General features: G+C 39.2%; 1 protein-coding gene across 3 annotated transcripts in view; it reads right to left on the bottom strand.

Moving 5' to 3' along the window:
• NDUFAF5 (NADH:ubiquinone oxidoreductase complex assembly factor 5) overlaps window positions 1-14742 on the bottom strand; it is a 35711-nt gene that overhangs the window by 15156 nt on the left and 5813 nt on the right. For 2 of the 3 annotated variants that reach the window (XR_003121475.1, XM_025399349.1), the window contains exons 4-7: window positions 12421-12468; window positions 10777-10880; window positions 6916-6955; window positions 3738-3935 (exon numbers count right to left, since the gene is read on the bottom strand). Coding sequence is in view for 2 of the 3 variants with exons in the window: in XM_025399349.1 (XP_025255134.1) it covers window positions 3738-3935; window positions 6916-6955; window positions 10777-10880; window positions 12421-12468 (390 nt within the window). In the remaining variant the exon portion in view is untranslated. Of the gene's footprint in view, window positions 1-3737; window positions 3936-6915; window positions 6956-10776; window positions 10881-12420; window positions 12489-14742 lie in introns of all 3 variants that reach the window. The other variant, XM_025399350.1, reaches the window with a different exon arrangement.

Here is a 14742-nt window from a genome sequence, read left to right as displayed (position 1 = left end):
TTTATGAGGCCAACATCATACTGATACCAAAGCTGGCAGAGACACAACAAAAAAAGAGAATTTTAGACCAATATCCCTGATGAACATCAATGCAAAAATCCTCAATAAAATACTGGCAAACCGAATCCAGTAGCACATCAAAAAGCTTATCCACCATGATCAAGTGGGCTTCATCCCTGGGATGCAAGGCTGGTTCAACACACACAAATCAATGAACGTAATCCGGCATATAAACAGAACCAAAGACAAAAACCACACGAATATCTCAACAGATGCAGAAGGGCCTTTGACAAAATTCAACAGCCCTTCATGCTAAAAACTCTCAATAAATTTGGTATTGATGGAACGTATCTCAAAATAATAAGAGCTATTTATGACAAACCCACAGCCAATATCATACTGAATGGGTAAAAACTGGAAACATTCCCTTTGAAAACTGGCACAAGACAGGGATGCCCTCTCTCACCACTCCTATTCAACATAGTGTTGGAAGTTCTGGCTAGGACAATCAGGCAGGTGAAAGAAATAAAGGGTATTCAATGAGGAAAAAAGGAAGTCAAACTGTCCCTGTTTGTAGATGACATGATTGTACATTTAGAAAATCTCATTGTCTCAGCCCCAAATCTCCTTAAGCTGATAATCAACTTCAGCAAAGTCTCAGGATACAAAATCAATGTGCAAAAATCACAAGTATTCTTATATACCAGTAACAGACAGAGAGTCAAATCATAAATTAACTCCCATTCACAATTGCTTCAAATAGAATAAAATACCTAGGAATCCAACTTACAAGGGATGTGAAGGACCTCTTCAAGGAGAACTACAAACCACTGCTCAATGAAATAAAAGAGGACACAAACAAATGGAAGAACATACCATGCTCATAGATAGGAAGAATCAATATCGTGAAAATGGCCATACTGCCCAAGGTAATTTATAGATTCAATGCCATTTCCATCAAGCTACCAATGACTTGCTTCAGATAACTGGAAAAAACTACTTTAAAATTCATACTGAACCAAAAAAGAGTTCGCATTGCTAAGACAATCCTAAGCCAAAAGAACAAAGCTGGAGGCATCACACTACCTGACTTCAAACTCTACTACAAGGCTACAGTAACCAAAACAGCATAGTACTGGTACCAAAACAGAGATATAGACCAATGGAACAGAACCCTCAGAAATAAAACCACGCATCTACAATCATCTGATCTTTGACAAACCTGACAAAAACAAGAATGGGGAAAGGATTCCCTATTTAATAAATGGTGCTAGGAAAACTGGTTAGCCATATGTAGAAAGTTGAAACTGGATCCCTTCCTTACTCCTTATACAAAAATTAATTCAAGATGGATTAGAGACTTAAATGTTAGACCCAAAACCATAAAAACCCTAGAAGAAAATCTAGGCAATATCATTCAGGACATAGGCATGGGCAAGGACGTCATGACTAAAACACCAAAAGCAATGGCAACAAAAGCCAAAATTAACAAATGGGATCTAATTAAACTAAAGAGTTTCTGCACAGCAAAATAAACTACCATCAGAGTGAACAGGCAACCTACAGAATGGGAGAAAATTTCTGTTATCTACTCATCTGACAAAGGGCTAATATCCAGAACCTACAAAGAACTCAAACAAATTTACAAGAGAAAAACAACCCCATCAAAAAGTGGGCGAAGGATATGAACAGACACTCCTCAAAAGAAGACATTTATGCAGCCAACAGACACATGAAAAAAAATGTTCATCATCACTCACCATCAGAGAAATGCAAATCAAAACCACAATGAGATACCATCTCACACCAGTTAGAATGGCGATCATTAAAAGGTCAGGAAACAACAGGTGCTGGAGAGGATGTGGAGAAATAGGAACACTTTTACACTGTTGGTGGGACTGTAAACTAGTTCAACCATTGTGGAAGATAGTGTGGCGATTCGTCAAGGATCTACTAGAAATACCATTTGACCCAGCCATGCTATTACGGGGTATATACCCAAAGGATTATAAATCATGCTGCTATAAAGACACATGCACACGTATGTTTATTGCGGCACTATTCACAATAGCAAAGACTTGGAATCAACCCAAATGTCCATCAATGACAGACTGGATTAAGAAAATGTGGCACATATACACCATGGAATACCATGCAGCCATAAAAAAGGATGAGTTCATGTCCTTTGTAGGGACATGGATGCAGCTGGAAACCATCATTCTCAGCAAACTATTGCAAGAACAGAAAACCAAACACCGTATGTTCTCACTCATAGGTGGGAATTGAACAATGAGAACACTTGGACACAGGAAGGGGAACATCACACACTGGAGCCTGTCATGGGGTGGTGGGGAGGGATAGCATTAGGAGATATAACTAATGTAAATGATGAGTTAATGGGTATAGCACACCAACATGGCACATGTATACATATGCAACACATATACATATGTAACAAACCTGCACGTTGTGCACATGTACCCTAGAACTTACAGTATAATAATTAAAAAAAAAAAAAAAAAGACTGTTAGTGGAGGGAGGAGGAAGAGGGCAATCATTCTCTCCAGATGGCTGTCTCTTGGAAGCCTAGTTCTAGAAAATGCTAGGAGTAGAGTGATGGGGAAAGAGGAAGGCAGGAGCTAATGTAAGCTGGTCCTGGTACTTCACACCCTTTATCTCTTTAAATACTAATAGCCACCTGAGGTGAGTAGCATTTGCTTTTTTTTTTTTTTTTTTTTTTTTTCCCAGACAGGAATTTTACTCTTGTTGCCCAGGCTGGAGTGCAATGGCGCAATATCAGCTCACTGCAACCTCTGCCTCTCAGGTTCAAGCAATTCTCCTGCCTCAGCCTCCCGAGTAGCTAGGATTACAGGCATGCGACACCATGACCAGCTAATTTTTTGTATTTTTAGTAGAGATGGAGTCTCACTACATAGGCTAAGTTGGTTTCAAACTCCTCATCTCAGGAGATCCACTTGCCTTGGCCTCCCAAAGTGCTGGGATTACAGGTGTGAGCCACTGCACCCAGCCACACATTTGCATTTTAAAAAGAAATAAATGCTCAAAAAAGTAAGTTACTCAAATGTCCCTATCTAGCAAAGAAATAATGTAAAGATCCAAGTTACTCCTGTTGGACACCAAAGTCCCACTGTCCTACTCCATCACTTTACCATGCTGACTTTATGGTTATTACTCACTGACTGCCTGTGGGTCTTCTTTCGATATTTCTCTAGCCCTAATGGAGTATAGCACCCTGTCCTACCTTCTCTAGCCTTGATCTCACCGTAGGCCTTGAGAACACACATTCTCTCATTTCTGCTTCATATGGCACTGTTTGGGGGTAGTTGGTGGTGGTAATACTACAGGTTCCCCTACTTACGCCCTTTTCTTCCTATCATCTGGAATACTCTAAGCCCCTTTTTACACCTAATTCTGAATTTGAAGATTCTGACGGAGTTGTATGTTTAGAAATTTGTCTTGTTATCTGTGATACAGTTTTTGAGCTACTTTTTAAGGTAACAGACAGTAAAAAATTATACATTCCTACCTCGTGTCAATTAAGATGTGTTATACAAACTAAGCATTGTCAATCAGAGCTTTTCCCTTAAAAAAAGAAAAAAAAGGGGGAAAGAAAGAGTGCCATAAAACCATGAACACATACAGTTTTCTATCTTTAAAATGAAAAGAAGTTACTTCTGAACTGTGTAAGTAATGGGTTAATCAAACTTGATAGTTACCACAGTCAGAGTATTAAAGCCAGCTCTCCCAAGCAGATGTCCCAGGTCATTGACAGCAGTGAAAGGAGAAATGTGTGGAGAAAATCCTCCTTCCCTTTCTGTTTCCGCTAACTGTAAGGAACACCGAAGTTCATAGAGTGTGTCGCCTCCAAACATTGCACCGATAAACACTCCATCTGGTTTTAAAATATAATGAATCTGTAATAAATACAAGACAACAAAATGATTTAAATTTTTACATATATAAATGTTAAAAAATATATAGTGTCTAAATCAACATTTTATGACAACCATTCCTATTATGCCAAATTAATAATCACATAATTTAACAAATAACATCTAATGCAACCAACTGTCAGAAAATCATGATGCATAATATACTTGGAAAGACAACTATACATTCACTAATATTAATGCCTATAAAAATATGTTGTACGTTTTCAAGTTTTCTAATAGGTACAACTTAGTTTTATAATCAGAAAAATGCTGAAAGAGAAAAAAATCTTTAATTGGGGTAGGCTGCAAAAATCACAAACCTCCCTGTATCTATGGCCTCTGAACTGTCATTTTCTAACAACTTTCATCAAGATAGGGAGTCTATTTCCCCTCCCCTTGAATCTTGGCTGGACTTGTGACTTGCTTTGGCCGAAAGAATGCAGTGGAAGTGACAGTGTGCCAGTTCCAAGTCTAGGTCTCAAATGTGTTGCATGCTTCCACCTGCTCTCTTGGAGCCCAGCCCAGCCACAATGTGTGAACAAGGCTGAGCTAGCCTAGCGGAGGAGGAGGATGTGGAGCTGAGATCAGCCAGCTGTGCACACCGAGGCCCTCCAAGCCAGCTAGCTCCCAGACAATCTGGCAGCTGATCACAGACACATGGACGAGCTAAGCCAGACCCAGATTTCCTAACCAAATCCAGCCCCAACTGCCAACCCACAAAATCGTGGGCTACACAGTTGTTGTTTTAAGCCATCAAGTTGGGGTGCCTTATTATGCAGAATAAGCTACAGAGAACTCATTATGATTCACAGCATTAACCTAGAAACGTATTAGTTTTCTTTAAAGAGAAGTAATTAATTTATTTTCCAGCTTTAAAACAAAACCAAGTTCTAATTGGTAGCTTAAGGAAAATAATGGCCAGAGTGAATTCCAGTACCACAGATTTTGCTCACTCTCAGACTACAAGCTGTAACTAGTTTGAATGACTATTCTCAGCAATGAGGACCATTACAGGAAAAGGTAGATTCTGAAGTAAACCAGAATCCAAATCACAGTAGGCTCTTCTAATAAAAGCACTGTCTTAAATGTATATTTAATATATCATGAAGCTATTAAAAGCAGTATTAATAATTTGTAAAGGCTATGGTTCCTTCCCTTCTTCACCTTTAGTGTGGCTTCCTCTTCTTGTCATCAAACTCTACTAAACCAAACACCTAAGACTTAGTCCTCAGAAGTCTGTAGCCCCCACTCTCCATCAAACAGCTTATCAACTTCCATGATTTCACAATGACCACTTTCCAATCTCTAACTTCAGCTTGGCCATCTTCTTAAAGTCTAAAATCATCTTCAACTGCCTATTTCCTGGACATTTGTCTCTCAGCATATTTATCCGCCCTGCTCCCTCCAACCACCACAAGGAAAACACCTATTTATCAAATCAATTCCCCTGTCCAACTGCCATATTTCTATTGCCATCTTCTATTCCCTTTATCTGACCATCAACATTCTTTCTCCTACTTTTACTAATCCAGACTCAAAACCTGAAAGTCAGCTTTGCCTCCCCCGTTTGATCTTCAGATCTAATCAGCCACTAAACTTGATTCTTTCTTTGTAGAGTCCTAAATACTCTTCCTTTTAACTCCTACCATTACCACCTAGATTTAGTTTATCTGCTCCTTGGACCACTGAAACAGTCTCCCTTCAATTTAACCAACTGCTCCAGGCATCAGTTTTTCGTTTGTTTGTTTGTTTGTTTGTTTTTGAGACAGAGTCTCACTCTGTCGCCTAAGCTGGAGTGCAATGGTGTGATCTCAGCTCACTGCAACCTCTGCCTCCCGGGTTCAAGAGAATCTCCTGCCTCAGCCTCCCAAGTAGCTAGGATTACAAGCACCTGCCACCACACCTGGCTAATTTTTGTATTTTTAGTACAGGCGGAGTTTCACCATGTTGGCCAGTCTGGTCTCGAATTCCTAACCTCAGGTGATCCACCAGCCTCGGCCTCCCAAAGTGCTGGGATTACAGGCATGAGCCACCGCATCCGGCACAGGCATCACTTTCTAATCAGCAAAACAAATATATCTTGCAGAGCTATTTAACACAAATATAAAAGAGAGCACAGCAACTGGAAACTGGAAAATTATACGCATTCAGATATGGCCATTATTATTTTGCCCACCAGCTTTGTCATGATGTCATTTTCCTCTTCAAAGTGCTCCAGTGGCTCTGAATTGCATAAACTCCAAATTTCTCAACCTGACACTCAAGTCCTCCTAAATACTGTCCCAATATATCACATTTCATTTCCCAGAACCATACTAGTCCCCCAAACAGGTTTCCTTTTGGTTCCTTAATGTTGATGAGGCTCTTGTGCCTCTCCACCTATCCTGCGATTCTCCCTTCTTAGAATGCCTTCCCAATCCAAATTTCATCCACCCTCTAAGGCCCTGCTCAAGTACTTTCCTCTTGAAGCTTTTCTAGGCCACGTCAAGCCACAGTGATCTTGTTCTCTCCTTTGAACACATACTTTTTACCTGCCTCTCACCTGTCTATTGATACGTGTCAATCGATAAAAATTTACCTAGTACTCTCTGAGTATAAGGCATTGGGAAAATACAAATATAAATAAGTAGGTTCCTACTCGCAAAAAGTTTATAGGCAATTAAACTATAAGAAACAAGAAGGAATCCACACAGAGAATGTCTTATGATATCAATATTATTTTGCAGTTTCTAGCCTGTTCATATTTAAAACTTATCTCTACAATTAGATTTCTTAAATTCTCAGGGAAAGGAGAGTTGCCCAATGTACTACTAATACGCCAGATGGCACCAGGTGATTTCACTGATTCCTTTCCCAACTGTCAGACCTACAAGTAAATAGTTTGTGAAAATGGAAACATCTGTAGGTTTCTAACAATAAAGAAAATAACACAAGATAGTTGAATGAACGTAAGTTTTCTTACCTGCTCAAGTGCTCTAGGAAGGTCATTCACCCAGTGCAAACTAAAATATGAGAATACAGATTTGTTTTAGCTTAATTGGCACAATTAATAAAATTATCACCAGGTTAATGATAACCCATAAAAAGGTGTTAATTTTGAAGTTTAAAACTGCATATCAAAATCCACTGATTGTTTTCATACAAGTTTTAAAATTACAAATATTCCTAGGGGAAACCTTCTTTGTGTCACACCAGAAAATTCCCCATGTCAATATATCACTTTGCTTAACTGAAAGAATCTGATATGATTATTTTCTAATTATTCATCACTGAATTATGTAAAAGTCATTCCTACTATGGCATTTTATCTAAACAGTGCTATTCTGAGACCTTATTTGCAAAAACTAGTAAAAATGCTCAAAGAAGCTCATCAGTTAAATCAATTAAGCTACAGAAATATAATATTCTTCTAAGTCAGACTTTCTCAGAAAATAAAATTATCTGCAGACCTAAATTTTTTCAAGGCAAATAGTATAACTCATCAAAAGTTTGATTCTGTGAGTTTTCCAATAATATACCATTTTTTTAAAAATCAATTTTTAAGACTTTATTTTTTAATTATTTTTTGGAGCGTTTTAGGTTTACAGCAAAATTAAGAGGAAAACCCAGAGATTTTTTTACATATTTCTATTCCCACACATGCACAGCCTCCCCTATTACCAACATCTCCAGAGTGTGCATTTGTTACAACTGATGAACCTATACTGACATGTGATTATCCCCCCAAGTCTGTAGTTTCCATTAAGGTTCACTCTTGGTGTTGTATATTCTAAGGGTTTGGACAAATGTATAATGTCATATATCCAACATTATAAAGTATCATAGAGTAGCTTTACTGCCCTAAAAATCCTCTGTGCTCCACCTATTCATCCTTCCCCAACACAACCCCTGGCAATCACCAATTTTTTTCACTGTCTCCAGAGTTTGCTTATTCCGTATTGTCATAGTTGGAATTATACACCATGTAGCCTTTCCAGGCTAGCTTCTGTCATTCAGTAATACGCATTTAAGTTTCCTCCACATATTTTAACGGCCTGACAGTTTCTTTTTAGTGCTGAATAATATTCTGTTGTTTGGATATAACAAAGTTTATCCATTTATCTACTGAAGAACATCTTGGCTGCTTCCAAGTTTTGGCAATTATGAATAAAGCTACTATAAACATTTGTGTGCAGGTTTTTGCAGGGACATAAGTTTTTATCTCCTTTGGGTAAACACCAAGGAGCATGCAATCGCTGGATTGTATGGTAAGAATATGTTTAGTTTTGTAGGAAACAACCAAACTGTCTTGCAAAGTGCCTGTACCATTTTACATTCCCACCAATAATGAACTCTACATCCTTGCTGGCATTTAGTGTCGTCAGAGTCCTGGATTTGGGCCATTCTAGTAGGTGTGTGGTACATACATCTTTTAAGGTGATAAAAACAAACAAAACCAGAGCTATAAACACTGAAACTTAATCTCTTGCATTTTCTTTTCTTTTTTTTTTTTGAGACGGAGTCTTGCTGCTGCCCAGGCTGAAGTGCAGTGGCACAATCTTGGCTCACTGCAACCTCCACCTCCCAGGTTCAAGCAACTCTCATGCCTCAGCCTCTTGAGAAGCTGGAATTACAGGCATGCAACCATGATGCCCAGCTAATTTTTGTATTTTAGTAAAGACAGGGTTTTACCATGTTACCCAGGTTGGTCTTGAACCCCTGGCCTCAAGTGATCCACCTGCCTCGGCCTCCCAAAGTGCTGGGATTACAGGCGTGAGCCACCATGCCCGGCCCTTGAATTTTCTTTTGACTCTACTCTCACCTACAGTGTAGTCATGTGTGACAGCAAAAGTCATATTCTCAGTCTCCTCAAAGTACGGTCACACTTTCCTGGTAGAACCGCCTCCCCTATGCTGAGTTTCAGGACAGAATTGAATGCCCATTTCAAACCATACTGTGTTAAGCTCATATTTATCTTTCCTAAAGCTTTTTGACTTTAAAAACTAAGGGGCTCATATTACATACTCTGTCATACTTATGGGAAAACAGAAAGCAACAGAATTAGTCACCTGCAAATAGCAAGCAGATGAGCTAACGCAAAAACTCAGGTTCTGACTCCCTGCTCAGGGTTCTTTATAGACCAAGGTTCTGCATATTTTTCATTTCATAACAGAATGTGAGTTTTCTAACTTTGTTCAGCACATCTAAAAAACCAGGGAAGGAATTACACACTCACTAAAGAAAACATCAAGGGTGACCGGCTTTCCCAGAACATAAGACTTTCAGGCCAAAAGTGGCAAAGTCCTGGGCAGACCTTGATGATTGGTCACCCTAAAAACAGTTATCAAAAGAGTTGAACTGGACATGGAGAACCTGTTGAACTTTTGAAAGAAAACCTATTTGACTATAAGAAGACAGAAGAAATAAGATACCACAAAGATATTTTTTCTCTGTTAGACTCTGAGTTATTTCAGGACAGGATCCCTGTCTAATTCATTTTTGCATTCACCCAAAACATCTGGCTCAACGCCTTGTATCCTATAACCTATTTGATACACACTGGCAATACATGTTTGTGTAACATATGTGGAGGAAGACAGAAAATATAAAGTTCTTGAGAACTACATTCTGGTGCAGAATTATTATTATTATTATTACTATTATTTTGAGACAGGGTCTTGCTCTGTCACCCAGGCTGGAGTGCAGTGGCATGATCATGGCTCACTGCAGCCTCAACTTCCCAGGCTCAAGCGATCTTCCTGCTTAGCCTCCCAAGTAGCTGGGACTACAGGCGTGTGCCACCTTGCCCAGTTAATTTTTTAATTTTTTGTAGAGGTGGCGTTTCACTGCTGCCCAGGCTACAGTGAACTCCTGGCTTCAAGCAATCCTCCTACTGCAGGCTCCCAAAGTGTTGGGATTACTGGCGTAAGCCACTGTACCCGGCCAGAAGAATTAAGGTTAAAGGAAAACTAGCTGTCCTACATTTGCCAGAATGAGTTTATGATTGCTGAGAGCAGGAGTTTGAAAGAGTATATTCTATGCTCTCTGGTGGAGATAATATAATATAGAGCCTCAATTTCTTTTTTTTCCCCCCAACTTTCCACAACTTGCTCAACTCATCTGTGATAGAAAGGTTTTCTTCCCAACGCAACTTATTATTTTGGAATTGCGCTAACATTTGAACACAGGAGCCAGTATGTTCTTTCAAACTCCTGCTCCCAACAAGACCAATTCCAAAATATTAAGATACATTGGGGAGAAAAACTTATCACAGATGAACTTTAGGAAGTTGTGGAAAGTTGAAAGAAAAAAAAAAAAGTTGAAGCACTGTATCATATTATCTCTACCAGAGAGCAGAGAATATTTCCTTACTAGAGAAATCTCATAGTTTATAAACCAAGATAACTGGTTTGTAGTTTTTTAAAAAGCTATTAAGAATGTATTCCATTATCTATTTGCTTTACCTTGTCATAGTAAAACTTTTTTTTTTCTTTTTTGAGACAGAATCTCGCTCAGTCACCCAGGCTGGAGTGAGGTGGCACAACCTTGGCTCACCTCCACCTCCCAGGGTCAAGCAATTCTCTTGCCTCAGCCTCCCAAGTAGTTGGCATTACAGGCACATGCCACCACGCCCGGCCACCTTTTTTGTATTTTTAGTAGAGACGGGGTTTCAACATGTTGGCGAGGTTGGTTTCAAACTCCTGACCTCAAGTGATTCGCCCTCCTTGGCCTCCCAAAGTGCTAGGATTACAGGTGTGAGTCACCGCACCTTGCCTCATAGCAAAACTTTATGGCATGAATGATCTATTTATAACATACAGTTTTTAAAAAGTGGATTACCAACCTTAAACTGCTAACCACCAGGTCAAATGTATTTTCTCTGAAGGGAAGGAATTCTTCATCAGCTAAAACGCTGACAGTAGGAATTTCTGTTTCTAAGGAATTTTTCTAATGGTAAGAAAATAAAAGATTAAAAACACATTTATGTAGAATCTCAATTACTAACACAATCACTGTTTGTTAAATTGAAGTCAATGTTATATTTACTCGGCAGTTTCTACCCCCTTTCCCAAAGATAGCACAGAGAAGGCACCCAAAAAGCATTTCTTAAATGACTTAACATCAGCCAGAAAAAATGGCTAATTAGTTGAAACAACATAAACAGGATACCCACCTCACACCTATAATCCCAGCACTTTGGGAGGCCAAGGCAGGCAGGTCACTGAAAGTCAGGAATTCGAGACCAGCCTGGCCAAAATGGTGACACTCCGTCTCTACTAAAAATACAAAAATTAGCTGGACGTGGTGGCACGCACCTGTAATCTCAGCTAGTCGGGAGGCTGAGGCAGGAGAATCACTTGAACCCAGGAGGCAGAGGTTGCACTGAGCTGAGATTGCACCACTGCACTCCAGCCTGGGCAACAGTGCAAGACTATCTCGGGGGGGAAAAAAAAAGAAGGCTGAAAGTTTTAGTGAAACAACCAAAGTCCTAGAAGAAAATATGGGTGGACCGGACATTTTACGCTTAGATGAAAAAGCCTAGGTAAACATAACTCAAAAGCCAGAAACTGTAAAGGAAAAGATTGATATATTTGATGATAAACTAATTAAAACTTTCTAGTAATACAAATCGATAAACAATGTAAATAACTGAGGAAAACATTTACAACATATATAATGAAGGATTAATATCCCTAAAAACCAAGCTCTTACAAATTACCTAGAACACATGACAGCTAAAGTAGATGAAGGACAAGGTGCAGGCATGTCACAAAATTATTTACAAAATTCACAAGAAATACCAATAGTCAAAAGACATCAGCAGCTGTTAGACTGATGAAGACAAAAAGGCTGGCCCAGTGTTGCCAAAGCAAACTAGTAAAAAGTAACTTTGTCATTTTTCAGTCTTTCTAACGGCAGTCTGAAGATGCATGTCAAAAAATTTTTAAATGAACATTACAATGAATCCATGAATTCTGCTATCAGGAATTTACACCCAGGGAAAAAATAAATCAAACATACAATATGGCTTCACACAAGGATTTTCACTGCAGTGCTGGTTATTGAGAAACTAGAAATGTAACTGCCCTTCAATAGGAAGTTTAGCTAAACAAACTATGGAGTATTCATATATTAGAATACCATGTAGCCATTTAAAAAAATGATATATGACACACATATATATGAATTCACTGACAAAAAAATGATGTGCTGTAAATAACATGGAATATTAGCATAGTAATGTTCATACACAATTGTGTGTTGTGGGGGCGGGGACAGTTATATATCTGCAAACGTGGAGACCAAGTGTCACCAATGGTTGCCTCCGAATGGTAGGACTAGGGGTGATTTTTCCTTTGTCCTTGATATTTCCCGTATTAGTTCCTTTTCATGTGTCAGAAAAGATAGTTTGAAGGAAATAAAAATAAAGAAATCAAATATGAAAAATCACGAGATTAGAAACCAATAGTATTAAAAAACTACCTACCAAAGCATTTTCTGCAATGTCGACTTGGAATAACTTTCCAATAGTTTCCTGCAATGGAATAACTAAAGCTGAAACAAACAAATCCAGTCACAAACAACTGCTGACATTTCTAAAGGTAGAAGTATTAATTATATTTTAATTTTCAGCTTTATAAGGGTATTTTTCTGCATAAAACCAGTATGGTACACAAATACTTTTAATAACACATATCCTTTGTTACATTTAACTATATGTAATAAAATAGAGAACATGAGTATGCGTATTCAACATCCTGAGTTTACTACACTGGGTGAGGACTTCCATGTTAAGTTTTCCATGGCATAACATGTTAAGAACTAGTTTCCCCGCTCTTGTGCCACAAAGGACCTGCAAAGGGTTTCCCGCCTTTTAGTTGTTCATTCAGAGTTTACAGAGTAAAGAAAGACTTAACAGATACAGAGGCGTAGGGGTGAGGCTTAAGTGCTTCCATTTTCTGTGTTTCACCTACCCTCTCTCCTTTCCAAAAGGAGACTATGCTATTTCTGCACCAGAAAAACACTCTTTCCCCTCAACCCTCTTTTCTCCAGGATCCTGCTCCCTCCACCTCCATCTCTATCACTCTTTAGTCTCTGTCTTCTGTGTCTCCTTCCTTCACCTTACAACAGGCACAAGATCTCCAATTACGAAAAAACTCCTCCCTCTATGCACCTTCTGGTTGTTTGGTTTATAATCCACAACTCCTTCCTAGATTCTTTCTCCCCATTCTGGGTATCTCTTTGCTTTTACAGCTCTCCTAATACTATCTGCAGCCTGCGCTCACTGTTCTCAGTCCTGCTTCACCTGACCTCTTTGAAGCACAGCATTGTCAACAGCCTCCTAAAAGCTTCTTCAGAACCTTCTACTCTGGCTGCCCTCTTCTATTAGAGAAGCCAATCATTTTTTACTTTACCCACACCCACTTCCCTGCCTGAAACTTGGAAAGATTTCATGCTACCAACATGATGTTGCTAAATATGGAGCTGGGAAGAGATGTGCTCAATGGCTCTCATGAGCCAGCTCCAGCACACTCCCATGAGGGGTGAAGAATTAGATCAACAGGATTATCTATCCCTGTCTCTCACTTGAAAATTTGAACTAGGAGACTTCGAGATAATAGCAGAGGTCCCTGGAGTTGGAAGAACATGTAGACTTCGGGGTGTGCGCAGTGGTGCGCTGGCTCTTGGTTGGGGACTGCTTTGTATCATTTGCCAACTTCCATGGTATAAATATTCCCACCAGGGCTGATGTCAAGCTATCAATATGATGTCACAGAACAGAAATTGGGAAGAGATGCTAACAATTGGCTCTCACAGGTTGGCCTAAGCTAGCTTCAGCTCACCATTGGGTGTAGCATATTCATATGGGGCCACACACACTGATGAACACTACTACGGATAGACCACAGGGAGTAAAAAGAATGAAGGCAACCAGACAGCATTCATGTAATACCAGAGTGCATGTGAACAGGAAGAACGTTGTTCTGGTGTTTCAAAATTCCCACCTCTTGTGAGGCCTGGCTCTGTTTCTGGATCCCTGAGTTACACAGGAGCCTCTCTGCAACAAATATTTCTGCGTTTAAACTGGCCTCAGTGCATTTTTGCTTTCAACAATCAAAAGATACCTTACTAAGACACTTTCCAGCTTACTATTCCTGGCATCTTTATTGGCTCTTCCTCTTTCTGCCAACCCTAAGTACAATTGCAGAAGGTTCTTTTCTATATTCTTGCCCTAGAGAGTTACCTATTTCTACGGTTTCAGCTGTCACTTCTGAAAGGGACTTCCAATTAAGAACCATAGCCTCCCCTTTGACAGGTTTACATTGCCTCACTTAATCCTCTTACCAACCTTTTGAGATGGGTATTATTGATCATATTTTATAAAAACTGAGGTCTAGAGCAATTGATTGGCCCAGGTCCGACTATACACAGACAGTGGCAGAGTTGAATTTTGAAGCCCTATCTGACTTCAAGTCAATGGTCTTAACCTCAATACCCCAGTTCCAGTTCCACATTTCCAACTACCTGCCAGCTATTTATATTAACATATTCCACTGCCATCGCAAACTCGACATATCTAAAACAGGAATGATCCCGTGCTCCTTGCCACATCACATCCCTTGAATTTTCCAGTCACAAAAAGCGTAACTTTAAAGTTATTTTGCAATAGTCATTTAATAAATCTTCATTGTGATTTAGGTACTAGGATTTAGTAGTGATAAAAAATAAGCAAATCCAGTAAGAGAGGACACCAAATAAACATACATCAGGAGCTTGTAAGTGCTATGGAAACAAATAAAGTAATTAG

This window comes from Theropithecus gelada, chromosome 10, assembly GCF_003255815.1.
Source record: "Theropithecus gelada isolate Dixy chromosome 10, Tgel_1.0, whole genome shotgun sequence".
NCBI lineage: Eukaryota > Metazoa > Chordata > Mammalia > Primates > Cercopithecidae > Theropithecus > Theropithecus gelada.
This window is presented reverse-complemented; position numbering and strand designations above follow the sequence as displayed.